Source organism: Sminthopsis crassicaudata, chromosome 3 (genome assembly GCF_048593235.1).
Source record: "Sminthopsis crassicaudata isolate SCR6 chromosome 3, ASM4859323v1, whole genome shotgun sequence".
NCBI classification, from domain to species: domain Eukaryota; kingdom Metazoa; phylum Chordata; class Mammalia; order Dasyuromorphia; family Dasyuridae; genus Sminthopsis; species Sminthopsis crassicaudata.
Window position 1 is genome coordinate 636,307,681 of NC_133619.1, and position 18,438 is coordinate 636,326,118.

At 50.7% G+C, this 18,438-nt stretch overlaps 1 protein-coding gene across 2 annotated transcripts in view; it reads left to right on the top strand.

The window, feature by feature from the left end:
* Nucleotides 1-402: 402 nt before the first annotated feature.
* NOC2L (NOC2 like nucleolar associated transcriptional repressor) overlaps nt 403-18,438 on the top strand; it is a 28,324-nt gene continuing 10,288 nt past the window's right edge. For both annotated transcript variants that reach the window (XR_012488622.1, XM_074306652.1), the window contains exons 1-11: nt 403-542; nt 1,541-1,708; nt 4,329-4,509; nt 4,742-4,858; nt 6,126-6,246; nt 6,332-6,422; nt 14,831-14,909; nt 15,019-15,129; nt 16,289-16,402; nt 16,720-16,908; nt 17,000-17,139. Coding sequence is in view for 1 of the 2 variants with exons in the window: in XM_074306652.1 (XP_074162753.1) it covers nt 499-542; nt 1,541-1,708; nt 4,329-4,509; nt 4,742-4,858; nt 6,126-6,246; nt 6,332-6,422; nt 14,831-14,909; nt 15,019-15,129; nt 16,289-16,402; nt 16,720-16,908; nt 17,000-17,139 (1,355 nt within the window). In the remaining variant the exon portion in view is untranslated. The remainder of the gene's footprint in view (nt 543-1,540; nt 1,709-4,328; nt 4,510-4,741; nt 4,859-6,125; nt 6,247-6,331; nt 6,423-14,830; nt 14,910-15,018; nt 15,130-16,288; nt 16,403-16,719; nt 16,909-16,999; nt 17,140-18,438) is intronic.

Genomic DNA, 18,438 nt, shown 5'->3' on the forward strand with positions numbered 1-18,438 from the left:
TTTAGTCTGGGCCGGGGGGCGGGGGGGAGAAAACATGCCTCGTTCCCTGATGCTGCTGGAAGCCGAGGCTCCTAGACTCAGGGCTGGGAAAGCCATCTCTTCTAACCCGGACAGTTAAGAGAGGGGGAAACTGAGGCAGAACTGACAGCGGAGATCACACTGGGCAAAGGCGATTCGAATCCAGGTCCTCCTTCCCTCCTCCCTCCTCCCTCCTTCCTCTTCTCCTCTCTCCCCTCTCTTCTCTTCCCTCTGACCTCCCCTCCTCCTCTCTCTCCAGCACGCAGGATTTCCCTTGCTCCTGGACCCCCCCCCCCCCTCCCTCGCCAGTTTTTCCTCTTGCCCGCCCGCTTCATAAGCAGCTACTGCGCCGTTCGAGAACCCGAGAGCCAACGCAGGGAGGCAGAGCCTCGGCAGGCGAGGGGGCGGGGCCTGGGCGGAGCCGCCCCGAGGCGCAGGGCATGGTGGGAGAGGAAGCGGAGCCCACGCTGCGCAGCGTGGATGATGGCGGGGGTCGCGGAGCCGCCGCGCGGCGCGGGACGGAGGTACGTAGCGAGGGGCGTGGGGGGTCGCCGTGGCGGATACGTGGCTGGGAGGGCCTCGGCAGCAGACGGGCGCTGAGGAGCCCCGGCTCCCCTTCCTACCCCCCGGCCCTGCTTCGGTTTCGCCGAAGGTTTCGGAGGCTGGAGAGGGGCGCGCCCCGGCCTCGGGCGTGGGGGAGGTGACAGCTCACATTCAGGCGCGGGAGCGCGGCCTCCCAGCTCCTCGTTCCCTGGGGGGAGGGGAAGGGGGGAACGAGAGTCGATGGAGCCCGTGAGAGATTGGGGCCCGGGCGGCTGCCGGGATCACCGCCATCCTCGATGGGGAAACCGAGGCAGCCCCTTCCCCCCCGCCTCCGGGACTTTCGGGCCGGGCCTTCGGCTAGCACGCGCTGGGATTCCAGTCTTTCCGACTCCGAGTCTGGCGCTCGGTGGCGCCCCCTAGCTGCCGCGGGGGCCGAGGTGCAGGTCCTCCATGCCGCTCCCCAGGGATCCGGCGAGTCCTTCTCCTCGGGCCTGGGTTTTTTTTTTTTTTTTTTTTTTTTAAGGGGGAGGGGGGAGCGTTCAGGCCCAGTGACGCAGCAAGTCTCTACGTCTGATCTAAGCTTCGGGAGAAAAGGGCAGTGTCTGCCAGCTTACAAAGCGATTGGGGGAGGGGAGGGGTCTTCAGGGGAAGGGTCTCCAGCTAGAGCTGCCTGGAGGCCTAGGGGAGGAGGGGCGTGGCTTTGTCTCTTTACTTATAGATTTGTTCATTCCTTGGTTTATTTGCTATAAGAAATAAGGCGTTTGCTAGTTAGCATTTCCGTATCGCCGCCGATGGGGGGATGGGGGGCGGCAGGTGGCGGCCGCGGGGACCGTCGCTGGCTGGTGGTGACAATGACAATGGGCCCCGAGGGAGAGACGTTTAAGGGCGCGCTTCGGCGGCCAGAGGTGAGCTCCGCAGGTGAGGTCGGGGCGCCGGGGGGCGGGGCTGCCAGACCCAGGCTGTCCGCCTTTCTTTTCAGGAAGCTGGCCGAGCTGAGCGTGGACGAGTTCCTCACCTCCGGCTTTGACTCGGAGCTCGACAGCGGGTCCGAGGAGGAGGACGAGGCCCCCGCGGGTGCAGCGCGGAGCCGGGCAGCCGCCGGGACGCCCCAGAGGAAGCCCAGCGCCCAGGAAGGGCCAGCCCCAAAGTAAAGGATGGGGACGGGTGGTGTGTTCTCCTCCTTCCCCGCCCTTCCCCCCTCCCAATTAAGCTTCCTTGGTTTCTTTCAGGGCTTAAGCTTTTTCCACCCACAGAGAAATGTTTCCCTTATGTAAAAGCAGGTGTGCAAATCAAACACCGGTAATGAATCATAGTCTCCCGGTTGCCATGGCAACTTCTGAGACCCTATGTGGGCTGCAGCCCACAGTTTGAGAGGCTTTGGTCCCTCGGTCACAAGTGGGCAGAGGGGATGGGCCTCCCCGGCCACCGAGATTGACGGGGATCGGGACCCAACTTGTTCTGCTTATCGGAGACACTCAGACCCCGGCCCGTTTTCTCGAGTTTGGTGAGAAAGGCCTTGCTCTGCAGCCACCGCAGAGGGTAGTGGGGGCCACGTAGGCCGTGGCTTGGGCGCTCGTCCCAGCCCAGTGCCTGCCCTTAGCTGGCATTGAGAACTGCAGAAAGGTCACCTGACATTGAGAGGCCGTGGGATTGAGGAGACGGGAAGAGGTGACAAAATGACCTCAAGTCCCCCCCACCTTTCTCAGCAGCCCTAAAAAGGGGCCTTCCGGCCTTCCTGAAGCCTCCGCAGGGGGGACACCGCCAGCTCTGGGGCCTGTCTGCCTGAGGAGGCCAGTGTGGAGACCTGTCTCTGTTACCGTATTTATTACATTATTAGCTCATTGTGACCCCCGCACGCTCGCCACTAACCACGGCATCCAGAGCTGTAGATGGGCTCTGATTAAGGCAGGATGCGGTTTCCCTGTTACCTCCTCCCGGGAGCCAAGACTCCCATTAGCTTTTTCTGCTGCCCCAGTGATGACTCCGCTGTGAGCTGGGGGTCCACTAAAATCCCCAGATCTTTTTTTTAGACTGCTTTCTAATCACACTTTCCATGTCCCGTACGGGTGAAGTTTTTTAAACCCACACGTGAAATTCTACACTTGTTTCTGCTGAAATTCCTCTTACCGGTACATCCTGCTGCTGTGACCTGCTATGATCTCTTTGAGAAAATAGCCCAATGCCTTTTTTTTTTTTTTTCCAAATTATTGACAATCAACTTGAACTGTTGACTAAAGAGCACAGAGCGGCTTCCAGGCTGCCGCCGCCGAACAGCTCTTGGGCGCTTGCAGGCCCGCCGCCCGGCAGCCCCCTCTGTTCTCCCCCGCACAAGGCACCTCTGCTGGGCAGAGCATCTCTGAGGCTCCGCCCCGTCGGGAACAGTGGAAGCTCCCCGGGCTGCTCTGTCCTGAGCGGGGCCGCTGCCCCAGCGCTCACCAGCCACCCTGTAGGTGCTCCAGCTTGGGGTTTTCTCCAAAGCTGGAAAAGTCAGCTCTGAACCCCCCGCTTTTTCAGTCTTTTTAGTGATTTTAGTGGTGAGGGGCAGTATGCTCTATTTGGAGTCTGGGGTCCTAGTCTCAATCCTCACTCTGTCAGCCTCAGTTTCCTTATCTGTCAGGTGGCCCCTCTGCTTCTGACCATGTAGGGTTCTGGTGTCTGTGGCTTTGCACCCCCCCCCACTTTGTTCTACTTAGTTCAGCCCGTTTTTCTCCCGTAACATTTTGTGCTGGGTGACTGCCCTCCCTCCCTACGCTGGCTCGCCGTTCCTCCGGCTGCTCGGGACCATTGTCCAGCCTGGCCCCCGCAGGACACATGGGTACCCGCCCCACACAGATCCCCGGAGACGGGCACCTGCCAGCAGCCGCCCGCCCCCCCAGGGGCCGTTCTTGTCACCAGGCCCTCCTTCCGGAGGCATCTCTCTGCCCTTTCCCTTCATGGGGTGCCTGGGTAGGCTTTTGACACGACCCCCAAGACCTTGGCTGCGCTGGCTACCCCGGGGGCTGAGGACGGCGGCCCCTCCCTACGCCCGGAGGCTATGCCTCTCCCTGGGTGCCTGGGGCCGCGCTGGCGGAGGATTGACCCTTTGGGGCCCCCATGAGCCCCTCCTCCTAGCAGCCCGTGGCTGCCCTCTCTACTTTGTCTGCTCGGCCAGCCGGAGGACCTTGCTGGATTGGTTATTGGGAGGAGTCAGTCCAGGCTAGCTCCCTCTAGTGCTATCCTGGGGAGCTAGCCTGGACTGACACCCCCCAATAACTGCGCTCCCCGCAGATGCTCCAAGTGTTTCCAGGATACCGTAATGTATCTCACAGCTGAGGGAGGTATGCTTGGATCGCCCGGAACCTGGGTTCTCTGTGGTTTGGCTGGGGGTACCCTCCCTCTCTGGCTCCACTCCCCCTTCTCAGCTCTGCTTTCCTCCTTGCCCTCTTTGTGGGCACTGTCTCCCCGCCTCTGCGTCCCTTCTTTCTGGCTTCTTCGGGAGCCGTTCCCCGCCATGCTTTGTCCCCCATCACTGCCTTGGTGCTGCTTTCCCCTGCCTGGGCTCCTGCCCCTTCTCCCCTGCACCCGCAGGCTTCCTCTGAGCCTCAGCCCAGATTCCTCCTTCTGTCCTGAGCTTCCCCTTGGGGGTTACCTCCTTTGTACTGAACCGTTAGGGGCTGAATCCCAGAATCTGGGCACCAAGTATGGCGTGGGGGAGGCACTTAGCTGGGCAGCAGAGCGATGAGCCTCTGCTCTGTGGCCATGCTGACCCCGGCTGCCCTTGTCCCCAGGAAGTTAAGGAAGGGCCAGGCGTCTGAGCACAAGGACCAGCTCTCGAGGCTGAAGGACAAGGATCCCGAGTTCTATAAGTTCCTCCAGGAAAATGACCAGACGCTCTTGAACTTCGATGACTCGGACAGCTCCGAGGAGGAGGAGGAAGAGAAGTTCCACACGCTCCCAGAGGAGCTGGAGGTGGGGGGCCACAGAGCGGGGGGGGGGTGAGGCGGGGGAGGCCGCAGGCCAAACAGTAGGAGGGGAGGTGGGACCCGCCTTAGGAAAACCCTGGGCCTGCTGCAGGGCTGGTCTCGACGCCATTTGTCCCTGACACCGCTGGGAGGGCCAGTTGCCTTTTGGGCAAGGCCCCGGGTGGCGGGGGCCCTGGGGCTGGGGAGCTGCTGCTCATCACTGGCCCTGCTGCATTCAGGAAGCCAGTGAGGATGAAGAGGGGGAGGAGGAAGAGGAACAGAGCACACGGAAGAGCCGATCCAAGCGGACTAAACTGACCCTCAAGATGGTGGAGCAGTGGAAAGAGTCAGCTAAGGTGAGGGTGGGAGGGAGAGCAGAGATGGCTGGGGGCAGGCCAGGAAAGCCCTGCTCAGACTCCCCTTGTCTGCGGCTCCTGCCTCCGACCCCGGAGCTCAGGCCTTCTCTCTCCGTCCCACGTGTCCCTGGGCTTTGTGATCCTAGCAGGTGGCTTCCCCTCCCCCCATCCCACAGTGACATTGAAGAGCAGGGGCTGATAGGCCTGGGCAGCAGGTGTCACATCCCAAGCCTTGGATCCAAGACCCAGGCTCAGTCACTAGGAAGTGTGAGGGGAGGCAGGGAGGCTTAAACCCAACAGACATGAAGCCCATGGAGGCCCAGCTCTGCACCAGAGCTGTGCCATCTCCCACATCCGTGCTGTGGCTCATACACTCCCCCAGGCAGCTGCCAGAACCACCCTTGGTTTTGGGGGTTTTCTGTTCTTTTAATTTGTTTATGGGATCACTTGCTTTTAAATTAAAAAACTAAAACATACACGGATAATTTTCCAACATTGACCCTTGTAAAACCTTGTGTTCCAAATTTCCTCCCCCTCCTTTAATTGGCAAGTAATCCAATATGTGCTAAGCATGTTTTATATATATATGTATATATATATATATATATATATATATGTATGTATGTATATATACATATATATGTAGTAAGTCCAGCATGTATATGCATGTTTCCATAATTATCGCGCTGCACAAGAAAAATCAGATCAAAAAGGGAAAAAATGAGAAAAAAAAAATGCAAACAAACAACAGGAAGAGTGAGAACACCAGGCAGTGCAAACAGAGAGTGACAGGTAGTGACCTACACTCGGCCCCCACGGCCCTCTCTGGGTGCGGACGTCGGGACCGGACCCGACTGGCTCATTGAGAACCCCGTGTGAGGCCGGTCTGGCCGCTCTGGCCTCCTCGAGGCGCAATAAGCTCAGCCTCTGAACCTTGTGTGTCCAGGCCCAGTTTACGTTCCTCCCCATATGCCATCCTCCTTTGAGGTCCTCCAGCCCATTCCCCTCATTCTGAGACCCAGAGGAGGGAGCCCTGAGTTCCAGTCTGGCCTCAGACATTCCCTGGGCAGGCCACTTCTTCCAGTTTGCCTCAGTTTACCCAGCTGTAAAAGGGAGTTGATCCCGGCCCCAGCTGGGCGTTTGGGGGGACCCAGGGGGCGGGTGTTTGTGTAGCAGAGGCCTGGCCCAGGAGGGGCTGCGTGAGGGGGCCAGCTCACTCGCCCTCACACCCGGGTCTGTGACACCTCTTGTTTCCTGCCACTTCTAGAAGGACCTCTCGCCACGCCTCTTCCACGAGATCCTGCAGGCCTTCCGGGCCGCCGTGTCCACCACCCACGAGGACAAGGAGCACAAGGAGCCCAGCAAGTTCCGGATTACAGACAGTGCAGGTGAGCCCTGTGTGGAGTGGGGGAGGGGGGCTGGTCACGGAGGCCCAGGAGCCCCCTAACTGTGCATGTCCCCCGGCCTCCGCAGTGTTCAATGCCATCATTACCTTCTGCATTCGGGACCTGTTCCCCTGCCTCCAGAAGCTGCTGCAGCTGAAGCCACCTAAGGATAGGACAAAGTAAGGGGGGCTGCTGCAGTGGGGGGTGGGCTGCCACAGTGGGGGGCTCAGGGGCGGAGAGACCTGGGGGAAGAGTCTTGCCTCTGGCACTTCTTCCTAGAGTGGTGGTTTGCTCTTCTGTGAAACGGGCACTATAACCTTGCCCTGGGGGGCAGGGAGACCCAAGTTAGAGACACGCACAAAGTGCTTTGAGAATCTCAAAGGCTGTAAAAAGGACTCTAGTTTTTCTTCCTCAGGGAATGTGTTTGCAGGGGAGGCAGGCTCTCACTGGGTCCTGTTAACGACTGGGCTCCCCCCCTCCCCCACCAGATCCAGCTCAAGCTCTGCTTTCTCCCTTCCCTCCACCACCTTGGCTCGCACCATCTGGGCCAGTAGCCCCGTGCCCATGACTGGATTCTTAACTCCCTGGTAGTTCAGGGCAGGCCTTGGACCCACAGGCAGCCCTACGGCGAGTGTCCCGCAAAGCCAGGTCAGAGCCGTAGCCCAGCCTGCGGGCAGCCCATGGCCATCGGAAAGACTCGGGGAGCGCCAGACGCTTTTGGTTTATTTAAGTAGGAAGTTTTGTTTTTTTTCCAATTACTTGTAAAACCATTTTTTTAAGTTTTGAGTTTCACTGGAAACAGTGGGTGCCCATCGTTGGCTAAACACATTATAGTTTGGGAGTATAATGGAGTGTTATTGTTCTATAAGAAGTGATGATTTCAAAACTGATTACACGAACCGATGTTAAGTGAGATGAAGTGCCAGGAGAATGTTGTACACGGCAACAAGATCATGTCACGATCCACTGACGGACAGGGCTCTTTCCAACAATCAGGTGACTGACTGGGCCCAGTTCCAGTAGACTTGGGATAGAGAGAGCGCCATCTGCATGCAGCTGGAGGCTGCGGAGAAATGTGGATCACGACACATTATTGTCACCTTTTTCTTGTTTGCTTGTTTTTTGTTATTTTTCTTATCCCCCTCTTTTTGATCTGATTTTTCTCATTTAGAACACTAAATGTGGAAATACACATAGAAGAATTGCACATGTTCGACATATATTGGGTTACTTGCTGTCTAGGAAGGGAGTCTTGCCAGGGAGACTCCCAATAGAAAAGGAGGGAGACACATTTGGAATACAAGGTGTAAGGATGAATCTTGAAAACTAGCTTTGTATTTTGGAAAATAAAAAGCTATTAACAAAATTTAAAAAAAAAAATCTGAGTTCAAGATTCTCCACCTTTGCTTTCCCCTCTGGAGAAGACAGGGAATTTTCTACAGATTATACATGTTCAGTCATGTGAAACATTTCCTTATTGGCCGCATTGTGAAAGAAAGCAGTTTTAAAAAAAAAAAAAGAAAGAAAAGTAAAGTTAAAAAGGCATGCTTTGGGTCTGCATTCAGACTTCATTAGTTCTTTCTCTGGAGGTAGGATAGCATTTTTCATCATATGTTTTTGGGAATAGTCTTGAATCGTATGTTGAGAATAGCTAAGTCGTTCACAGCTGATTACTGTTACAACATTGCTGTTATTGTGTACAATGTTCTCCTAGTTCTACTCACTTCACTTTGCATCAATTCATGTAAGTCCAGATTTTTTTGAAATATTTTTTATTTTTCAAAATATATGTATGCATAATTCTTCAACATTAGCCCTTGCAAAACCTAATGTTCTAATTTTCCCTCCCTTCCCCCACACCCCACCAGATGGGAACTAGTATAATATATATTAAACATGGTAAAATTAAGCTAAATCCAATATATGCATACATATTTATACAATTCTCTTGTTGCACAAGAAAAACCCGATCAAAAAGGGAAAAAAAATAAGAAAAAAATTATACGTAAACAAACAATAACAGAGTGAGAATGCTATGTAGTGTTCCACCCTCAGTTCCCACAGTCCTCTCTGTGTAGATGGCTCTGTCCATCACAAGACCATTGGAACTGGTTTGAGTCATCTCTTTGTTGAAGAGAGCCACGTCCATCAGAATTGATCACCGTATAATCTTGTTGCCGTGTACAATAATCTGATTCTGCTCATTTCACTCAGCATCAGTTCATGTCAGTCTCTCCAGGCCTCTCTGAAATCATCCTGCTGGTCATTTCTTTTAGAACAATATATTTCATAACAAATATACCATAACTTATTCAGCCATTCTGTGATGACCGCGTTTGCACCTTGGATACCTTAGAATCAGCCAGAGTCAGGAGAAGCAAAAGTCCTTGGTCTTTATTCTTGGTCTTTAGTGGTAGAAGTGAAGGGAATAAGAATCTCTGTGACCTCACCTCTTCATCTCCCACCCAGAAGTGACCCCTGGCTAGTCTCACTGCACCTCCTAGTCCCTCCCACAATTCTCTGGATACACCAAACGATTAGGCCAGCACAGGATAGTGGGAAGGGCCATTTTCCAAGCATATTCTTATATAGTAATGTCCAATTGGTAATTAGCCTTAAGTGCTCAATTGTTCCGAGCTCAGTGCATTAACTCAAAGAGTTTCAGCCCTTTATATTATTCTCCAACCGATGGGCATCCATTCATTTTCCAGTTTCTGGCCACTATGAAAAGGGTTGCTACAAATTTTTGCATATACAAATCCCTTTCCCTCCTTCTCTTTGGGATATAATTACAGTAGAAACACTGCTGGGTCAAAGAGTATGTACAGTTCAATAACTTTTTGCTCATCATTTCTTATAGAAATAATATCCCATTACTTTCACATACCGTAATTTGTTCAGCAAACCTCCAGGTGACGGGCATCCCCTCAATTTCCAGTTTTTGCTGCTATATAAAGAGATGCTAAAAATATTTTTCTTTGATCTCTTTTGGCTTTCAGACCTTTTGGTGTTGATTAGTCAAAGGACATGTCCATATTATAATCCTTTGGACATAGTTCCAAATTGCTCTTCAGAATGGTTGGATCAGTTCACAACTCCACTAACTCCATTAGTGTCCAGTTTTCCCGTGTTCTCTCTGACATTTGTCTTTTTTTCTGTCCCTGTTAGCTAATCGGATAGCTGTTAGGTGACACTTCAGAGTTCTTTTAATTGGCATTTTTCTCATCAAAGAAATGTATTTTTTCATATCACTATAGGTCACTTTGATCTCTTCTTCTGAAAACTGTTTCCTTTGATCATTTATCAGTTGGGGAATGATTTCTATTTTTATAAGTTTAGCTCAGTTCTCTGTATTTGAGAAATGAGGCATTTAACACAGAAACACAGAAACATTTAACACATAAACTCCCTCTTCCCCCTTCTGTTTCCTGCTTCCCTTGACATCTTGGCTGCGTTGGTTTGGTTTGTGCAAAACCCTTTCAATTTAATGTGATCTAAATTATCCATATTATTCCCACAATGTTCTCTATCTTGATTGGTCCTAAATTCTTCCTTATCTACAGATCTGATGGGTTAACTGTTTCATGTTCCCCTAATTTGCTTTTGGTATCTCCCTTTTTCTCTAGATCATATATTCATTTTGATCTTATCTTTGTATCTGGTGAGAATGTTGGCCTATGTCTACTTTCTGGCCAAACCACTTTACAGTTTTCCGAACAGATTTTGTCAAAAAAGGAATTTTTTGGCCGAAAAGTTTGTCTTTCAGTTTATTAAACACTAGATAGCTGCGGTGATTTACTACTATGTATTGGGTACTATTCCACTGATCCACTACTCTGTTTCTTAACCAGTAACAGTTTATTTATTTTCATGACTACTGTTTTGTATTATACTTTGAGATCCGATATTACTGGGGCTTTTTCTTTCATTTTTTTTTTCATTTTTTTCATTTCACTTCATTCATGAAATTTTCATTCATTTTTTTTTTCATTTCTTGATTCATATTAAGAATTTTCATTCTAGATAGTCTTGACTTTTTGCTTTTTCAGATGAATTTTGTTATTTTTTCTATAAAATAATTTTTGGTAGTTTGGTATTAAATAAATTGTTTAGGCAGAAATGTTATTTCTATCTTTTGGCTTAGCTTACCCACGAACAACTGATATTTTACCAATTGTTTAGATCTGGCTTTATTTGTATGAAGTGTTTTATAATTGTATTCTTATAGTTCCTGGGTTTGTCTTGCCTGGGAAACTCCCAAGTATTTTTTATGGTTTGTAGTTATTTTAAATTAATTTTTCTATCTCTTGCTGCTGGACTTTGTTGATAATATATAAAAATTTATGGGGCTTTATTTTACATATAGAAACTTTGCTAAAGGTAGTTATTTCAAGTGGTTTTTAGGTGATACACCATCATATCATCTAGGAGTGATGAGTGATAGTTTTGTTTCCTCATTTCCCATTATGATTCCTTTTTCTTTTTTTTTCCTGTCTTATTACTATTGCCATAACTAGGATTTCTAGTATAGTGTTGAGTAATAGAAATGATAATATGCATTTTTGATTCACTCCTGATCTTATTGGAAAGGCTTGCAGCTTATTCCTGTTGTAGCTAATGTTTGATGGTGGTTTTTGAAATACACTACTTACGATTTTATAATTTAATAGGAATTTATTTTTATAATTTTAAGGAAAGTTCACTTATTCCTATCTTTCCTGGTATTTTTAAGAATGAGTATTGTATTTTGTCAGAAGATTTTTCTATATCTGTTGAGATCATAATATGATTTTTGTTGTTTTTCTTATTGATATCGTCAACTATGCTGATAGTTTTCTGAATATTGAACCACCCCTGCATTCCTGGTCATAGTGTATGATCTCTGTGATATATTGCTCTAATCCCCCTAATCTTTTAGTTAAGATTTTTAAGTCAGTATTTGTTAGGGAAATTTGTCTACAGTTTTCCTTCTGTGGTTTTGCTTTTCCTAGGTTAGGTATCAATCAATACTATATTTAAGTTAGGAGAAGAAATCTGGGGGCAGCTAGGTGGCGCAGTGGATAGAGCACCAGCCCTGAATTCAGGAGGACCTGAGTTCAAATTTGGTCTCAGACACTTAACACTTCCTATCTGTGTGACCCTGGGCAAGTCACTTAACCCCAGCCTGAGGGGAAAAAAAGAAAGAAATCTGGCAGGACACCTACGTCTATTTTTCCAAAAAGTCTGTATAGTATTGGACTTGAATATAGTATTTACTTGGGACTGATGCTGGAAATTTTTTCTTAGAGAGTATTGATGGCTTCTTCAATTTCTTTATCTAAGATCTGTTATTTAAGTATTTTTTTGCTCTTCTGTTAATCTGGGCAATTTAAATTTTAAATATTCTTCCATTTCACTTAAATTATTAGCTTTGTTGGTATGTAATTGGGCAAAACATCTGATAATGGTTTTAATTTCATCTTTGTTGACAGTGAATTCACTTTTCATTTTTTGATATTGATAATTTGGTTTTCTTTTTTTCTTATTTTTTTAAATCAAATTAACCAATGGTTTATTTTATTATCTTTTTCATAAAACCACCTCTTATTTTTACCAGTTAGTTCGATGGCTTTCTTACAATTTTATTATTTCAAAATTATTTTCATTATTACTATTTGAATTTCAGGATTGATATTTAATGGGAGAATTTAAAGTTTCTTCTTTTTTCTAGTTTGTCTGGTGGCATATCCAATTCATTGATATGTTCTTTCTCTATTTTATTGATATAAGCATTTAGAGATATAAATTTTCCTCTGAGTACTAAGTACTTTTTTGGCCACATCCCATAAATTTTGGTATCTTGTTTTATTGTCATTCTCTTTAATGAAATGATTGTTTCTGTGAATGTGTTTCTTTAACCCACTCATTCTTTAGGATTTAATTAATTTTCAATTAATTTTTAATCTGTGTTTCCATAGCCTTTTGTTGAATGTAATTGTTGTATTATTATCTGAAAAAGATGCATATGGTATTTCTGCATTTCCTTGTGAGGTTTTTATGCTCCAACATAATTCTTTTTTTTCTAATATCTTATTTATTTATGTTTTTATTATTGCTTTTTATTGACAAAACATATGCATAGATAATTTTTCAACATTGACCCTTGCAAAAACTTCTGTTCCAACTTTTTCCCTCCTTCCCTCCACCTCCTCCCCTAGATGGCAAGTAGTGTCATACATGTTAAATATGTTAAGTCATATAGTTCTTTTTTGTGTAGGTGCCATGTATTGCTGAGAAAAAGGTGTATTCCTTTCTATTCCCATTCATTTTTTTTTTAGAGGTCTGTCATAAGTAACTTTTTAAAAATTCTCTATTTAAGTACATATTTATATAAAAACACAAAAGGTGTTTTTTTGGTTGGTTTTGTTTTTGAAAGATTTATATAGTTAGAAGAGAAAGTTGAGGTCTCCCATATTGTTTTATTGTCTGTTTCCTCTCGTGAGCCATTTAACTTTTTCTTTAAGAAACCTGGTTGCTGTATCATTTGGTGCATATAGATTAGCACTGATATCACTTCATTGGCTATGGTACATTTTAGCAAAATGCAGTTTTTCTTTTTTCTTTTTTTTTTTTAAATTTTATAATTATAAAATTAAAAAAAAATTGACAGTACATATGCATGAGTAATTTTTTTTTTTAAACATTATCCGTTGTATTCATTTTTCAAAATTTTCCCCTCCCTCCCTCTACTCTCTCCACTAGATGACAGGCAATCCCATACATTTTACATGTGTTACAGTATAACCTAGATACAATATATGTGGGTAAATCCTATTTTCTTGTTGCACGTTAAGTATTGGATTCCGAAGGTCTAAGTAACCTGGGTAGAAAGTTGGATCTTCTTTATGTTGAAGATATCCACTTCCATCAGAATACATCTTCATACGGTATCGTTGTTGAAGTGTACAGTGATCTTCTGGTTCTGTTCATTTCACTCAGCATCAGTTCCTGTCAGTCTCTCCAAGCCTTTCTGAATTCATCCTGCTGGTCATTTCTTACAGAACAATAATATTCCATAACCTTCATATACCACAATTTACCCAACCATTCTCCAACTGATGGACATCCATTCATCTTCCAGTTTCTAGCCGCTACAAAAAGAGCTGCCACAAACATTTTGGCACATACAGGTCCCTTTCCCTTCTTTAGTATTTCTTTGGGATATAAGCCCAGTAGTAGCAATGCTGGATCAAAGGGTATGCACAGTTTGATAACTTTTTGGGCATAGTTCCAAATTGCTCTCCAGAATGGCCGGATTCTTTCATAACTCCACTCTTTTCTTGCTCCTCTAGTCCTTTACACGGGCCCTGTCATCCCCCTGTCCAGCTGGCCTCTGGCTTGTCACCTGTGGCCTGTGCAGGACCCTGCTCTGGCCCAGCGAGACAGACCCTCTGGGTTGTCTGGGCATGGAAGGTCTCCGCCCACGTCCTCGGCACTCATGCTCCAGAATTTGTTCCTGCTTCTGAAGAGCCTTGCCAGGCTCCGGAGTTTGCCCGAGCAGGACGGCTTCCGGGCGTTTGGTTTCATGTCTTGGGTTGGAGCAGACTCTCCCTTGTGGCTCCTGCCACCGGACATGGGTGGCGGCTTTTCAAAACGCTGCTGCTTTGGGGCTTTGTTTTGTGTCCCAAGACTGGGCCAGAGTCGCTCGGTGTTCCATCTGCTTCGTGGTTGGTTCTCAAGGCGCGGCAGCTGTGGGCACCGAGTTCTGTCTCCTCGTTTCCTGTCCTCCTTCCTCCCCTTTTTCTTTTTTTTCTGCAGCGTGCATTCTAGCACAATGTCTGACTTTCTCTTTGCTCTTCTCTTCTTTTCCTTTTTTTGTGACGCAGTCGGTTTCGAGTGACCTGCCAGAGCTACACAATCAGCATCAGGTGTCCAGAGTCAGATTTGAACTCAGGACCCCCTGGTTGCAGGGCTGGTGCTCCCTATCTCCCCTTCTCTCGTGTTCTCCCCCCTGCCCACAAAAGACAAGTCATACTTCGGAGCCCAGCTAGTGTAGATGGCGTCCAGGGTTCCCTGTATAGTAGTAACATGAAGAGATGCGTCCCAGGATCTTGGGTCTCGAAGATTCCAAAGCCGCCCCCTCTTGGGGTAGGGAAAGCCCAATGTTTGTCTCCATTGTACATATGAAGAAACTGAGGCTTTGAGAGGAAAAATAGAGCCTGAGGCCAAGAGAGAGGCATTTATTAAATACCTGTGGTGTGCCACACATTGCTGAGAGCTGAGGATACATTCAGCAAGCATTTATTAAGCACCTGTGTTGTGTTCTGGCTGATACTTTGTGGTAACAGAAGAACAAGAATGTCTGCTCTTGGGAGCTTGCGTTCTCACGGGACAGGTGGTGCAAACACACAGATAATGCCGCAGTACACACGTGTGTGATTGTACACATGTCTGCTTTGTGTCTGGATAGGAGACACATGTTCTAAATGCACTCACACGTAGCTGTGGGGAAGGGGAGCAGCCTGAGGGGAGGGAGACTCCGAGCCAAGACTCACACTCGGGACCTGAGCCTCCCCAGGGGCTCATGCTGACGCCCTCTCTCTTGCAGGCTGGTGCAGCCATCCAGCAGCCCCCTTTGGACCAAACTGCGGCTCGATGTCAAGTCGTATCTGAACTCCGTCATCCAGGTACCGGGGAGGGGTCTGGGGCCCCCGCCTCCCCTGCGCTTTTGCAGGCTCCTAGAACCCGGGGGCTTTCTCAGGTCTGCTCTGATCTCCCGCTCTTTCTCCCCCGCAGCTGGTGTCTTGCCTGACCGAGGCGTCCGTGGCCACCGCCGTCCTCCAGCACATCAACGCCATTGTCCCTTATTATCTCACCTTCCCCAAGCAGTGCCGGGTACTGCTCAAGGTAAGGCTCTGGGCCTGGGCTGGAGGAGGGAGTTAAGACCCCCTCCAGAGCCTTGTAGCCAGTGCCCCCGTTGGGGGGGGGGGCAGCCTTCTGGGACAGGCTGCAGTAGTCGTTGTCTGAGGCTGGCTAGGAGTAATGTAGGAAAGAAACCTGTGAGCCACTTGGCCCCTGGACAAGGTCCTCCAGTGCACAGAGAGGAGCCTGGCCAGCCCGGACCCCCTGGGCCCCCTGAATCCCTCTAACCCCCCCACCCTAGGCCTCCTGGACCCCCCCCCCACACACACACACACACCTCATGGGCCAGGCTGGTGACAGGCCCACTCCTGTCAGGCCCTGGCTCCCTGAGGAGCTCCTCCAGGAGCCACTGCCCTTCTGCAGCCACAGCCCATGCATAATGCATGGCTGGGCCTCCCGTCTCCCGCCGTCCCCCGTGCCCTCCTTGCGCTGGACCGTTGGACGCCATGATTGCTCAGGGTGTGCTAACAGCCAGTGCTAGAGCACGGCCCTCTTGGGGCTCAGGGGAGGAATATGTTACAGGGCCCGAGTCAAGCAGGCAGCTGAGAGTGAGGGGAGGACCGGGGGGACTGGGAGGCGGGGTGAGGGGGTGGTGAGCTGGGGAGTGGGCCGGCTCCCTCATGGCACCCAATGGAGAAGAGGGAGCCCTGCGTTCTGTGGGTGCAGTGGGGGGGAGACACCCACGTTTGATGGGAAGCTTCAGGTCTTAGGGACTTGGGGCTTTGGGGAGGCAGGTCCAGGTCCCCGTGAGAACTTGCGTGTGTGTGTGTGTGTGTGTGTGTGTGTGTGTGTGTGTGTGTGTGTGTGTGTGTGTGTGTGTTGGGGGCTCCCCAGTGTGTCGTCTCAGCCTTCCGGTGGGGAGGAGTAGGGAAGACTATCGACAGCTGTGGGGAGGACTGTGGATGGCTGTCAGCAGGCCTCCATCCTCTGGGAGCACAGCGTTGAGCGCAGGGGGTTCGGGATTTTGGGGGCTGGCGTGGAAGAGGTGATCATCATTAACCCCTTCACCCCAAAGTCCCCGAGCAAGGCCCAGTCTGGTTGGGGATGATGTCCTTGGGCAAACCCAAGGAGGCTGCAGTGGGGAACCCTGCGGTGGCTCCTGCCCTCCCCCGCGCCTCTCCCTTACCTGCCCCCTCTCCTCCAGAGGATGGTCTTGCTGTGGAGCACGGGCGAGGAGACGGTGCGGGTGCTGGCCTTCCTCGTCATCAACAAAGTCTGCCGCCACAAGAAAGACCCCTTCCTGAGCCCCGTTCTCAAGGTGACTCTCCGGGGCCCAGGGGTCTCAGGTCTAAAGCCCCCAGGGACCTCGGTTCCGTTGGCCCAGACCCCTTGCTTTATTGAGGGGGCAGTGGCCTGGCCCAGGTCTTGTAGCCAGGAGGGACGGAGTGGGTGGTTCCTGGGGACAAGCCCTGGGGCCCTCTGGGGCAAGTGGGTGAGGGTGAGTCGGCCTCTGTAGCCCCTCCTTCCTGTGGGCAGATGGGGTCAGGGGAGGGAGGGCCCCGGGCCCCAGTTTGGTGTGGACAACAAGAGGCTGGACTGGGTCCCCCCTCCATGACTGCCTCCTTCCCCTTGCAGCAAATGTACATCTCCTACGTGAGGAACTCCAAATTCACGTCGCCCAACGTGCTCCCCATGATCAACTTCATGCAGCGCTCGCTGACGGAGATGTGCGCGCTGGACCCCTCCCTCTCCTACCAGCACGCCTTCCTCTACATCCGCCAGCTCGCCATCCACCTGCGCAACGCCATGACCATGAACAAGAAGGTGCGGGGCGGCCTCGGGGGAGGAGGGTTGTGGGAGAGCACCAGGGGCTTCCTCAGGACTGCCGGTCCCAGCCCCTCTCTTCTGGTCCCAGGAGACCCACCAGTCCGTGTACAACTGGCAGTACGTGCACTGCCTCTACCTGTGGTGCCGCGTCCTGAGCACCATCCACCCCAGCGAGGTCCTGCAGCCGCTCATCTACCCGCTGACCCAGGTCATCATCGGCTGCATCAAGTACGGCGCCGGGCGGGGGCAGGGTGGGGAGGGGGCCCCCACAGAGCCCTCCCTGGGCTGGTCAGGGCCGCTGCCCCGGGACAAGGGAGGGGGGTGAGAGCCCTTCCAGCCCTGGCCCTTGTGGCCCCTCCCCTGCTGTGGTGCTGCCCCACCCAAACTAATGGAGACTGTCTGATTCTGTTTTATTTGCATATTCATGAGAACCTTGGGGTCCCGGGAGCCCACAGTCTGAGGGGTGGGGGGGCTCCCTTCCTCCGGCACCTTGGGCAGGCCCAAGATTGGCCCTGGGCCAGGGAGCCAGGAGGGGCCCCAAAGGCCAGCCGGCTCCCTACTTGTTTTATGGAGGAGGAAACTGAGGCAGGCAGGGCCCCAGCTGAGACCCTGGAGGCCAGATGAGGGAGGGTCAGAGAATCCAAGGAGCCCATGGAAGGGAGGGTGAGGCCCTGACAGGAGGCAGCAGCCTCTGTGTGCCAGGGAGGGGCAAATGCGGGAGCAGAGCGCTCTGGGCCATGTGCATACATGTGGTATGTGTATACAGGTGGCGTGTGTATGGGTATACAGGGGGTGTGCTGTGTGTATACAGGGGGTGTGCTGTGTGTATACAGGGGGTGTACTGTGTGTATACAGGTGGCATGTGTATATAGGGGGTGTGCAGTGTGCTGTGTGTATACAGGTGGCGTGTGTATGTGTATACAGGGGGTGTGCTGTGTGTATACAGGTGGCATGTGTATATAGGGGGTGTGCAGTGTGCTGAGTGTATACGGGTGACATGTATATGTATATAGGTGGTGTATGTATGTGAATACAGGGGGTGTGCGGTGCATGCATATGTGCACACATGTGGCTGTGCACGTGGGATGTATATACAGGTGGTGCTTGTGTGTGCATGTGCGGTGCTCCGGAGCTGCCTCTGTGTGCACCAATTCCTGGCCCTGCTGGGCTCCCTGTGCACTGGGTGCATCTCCCTCATTGGCCAGGAGGTGGCGCTGCTCCCCAGCAGGAGGCACTGAGTGGGGCCCAGTGGGGGAGGGGAGGCGGATGTCCCGCATGGCTCCAGGCAGGGCAGAATTGGGAACATGCTTCTGCCAGATAAGGAGGGCGGCGGGTGCCTGGGGGAGCCCCCTCCTGGCCCCCTCCCCTCTTTCCTCTCTGGCCTGGAAAGGGCATTAAAAATGTAGGAAGGAAAGGGGAAGGGGGGGAGGGCAGGGAGCCTCTGGAGGAGTTTCAAGGCTCCCCTTCCCCCAGGTGGGAGCTGCAGGGCAAAGGTTAAGGGGGTGATTCTGCTCTTTCCTGGAAGTG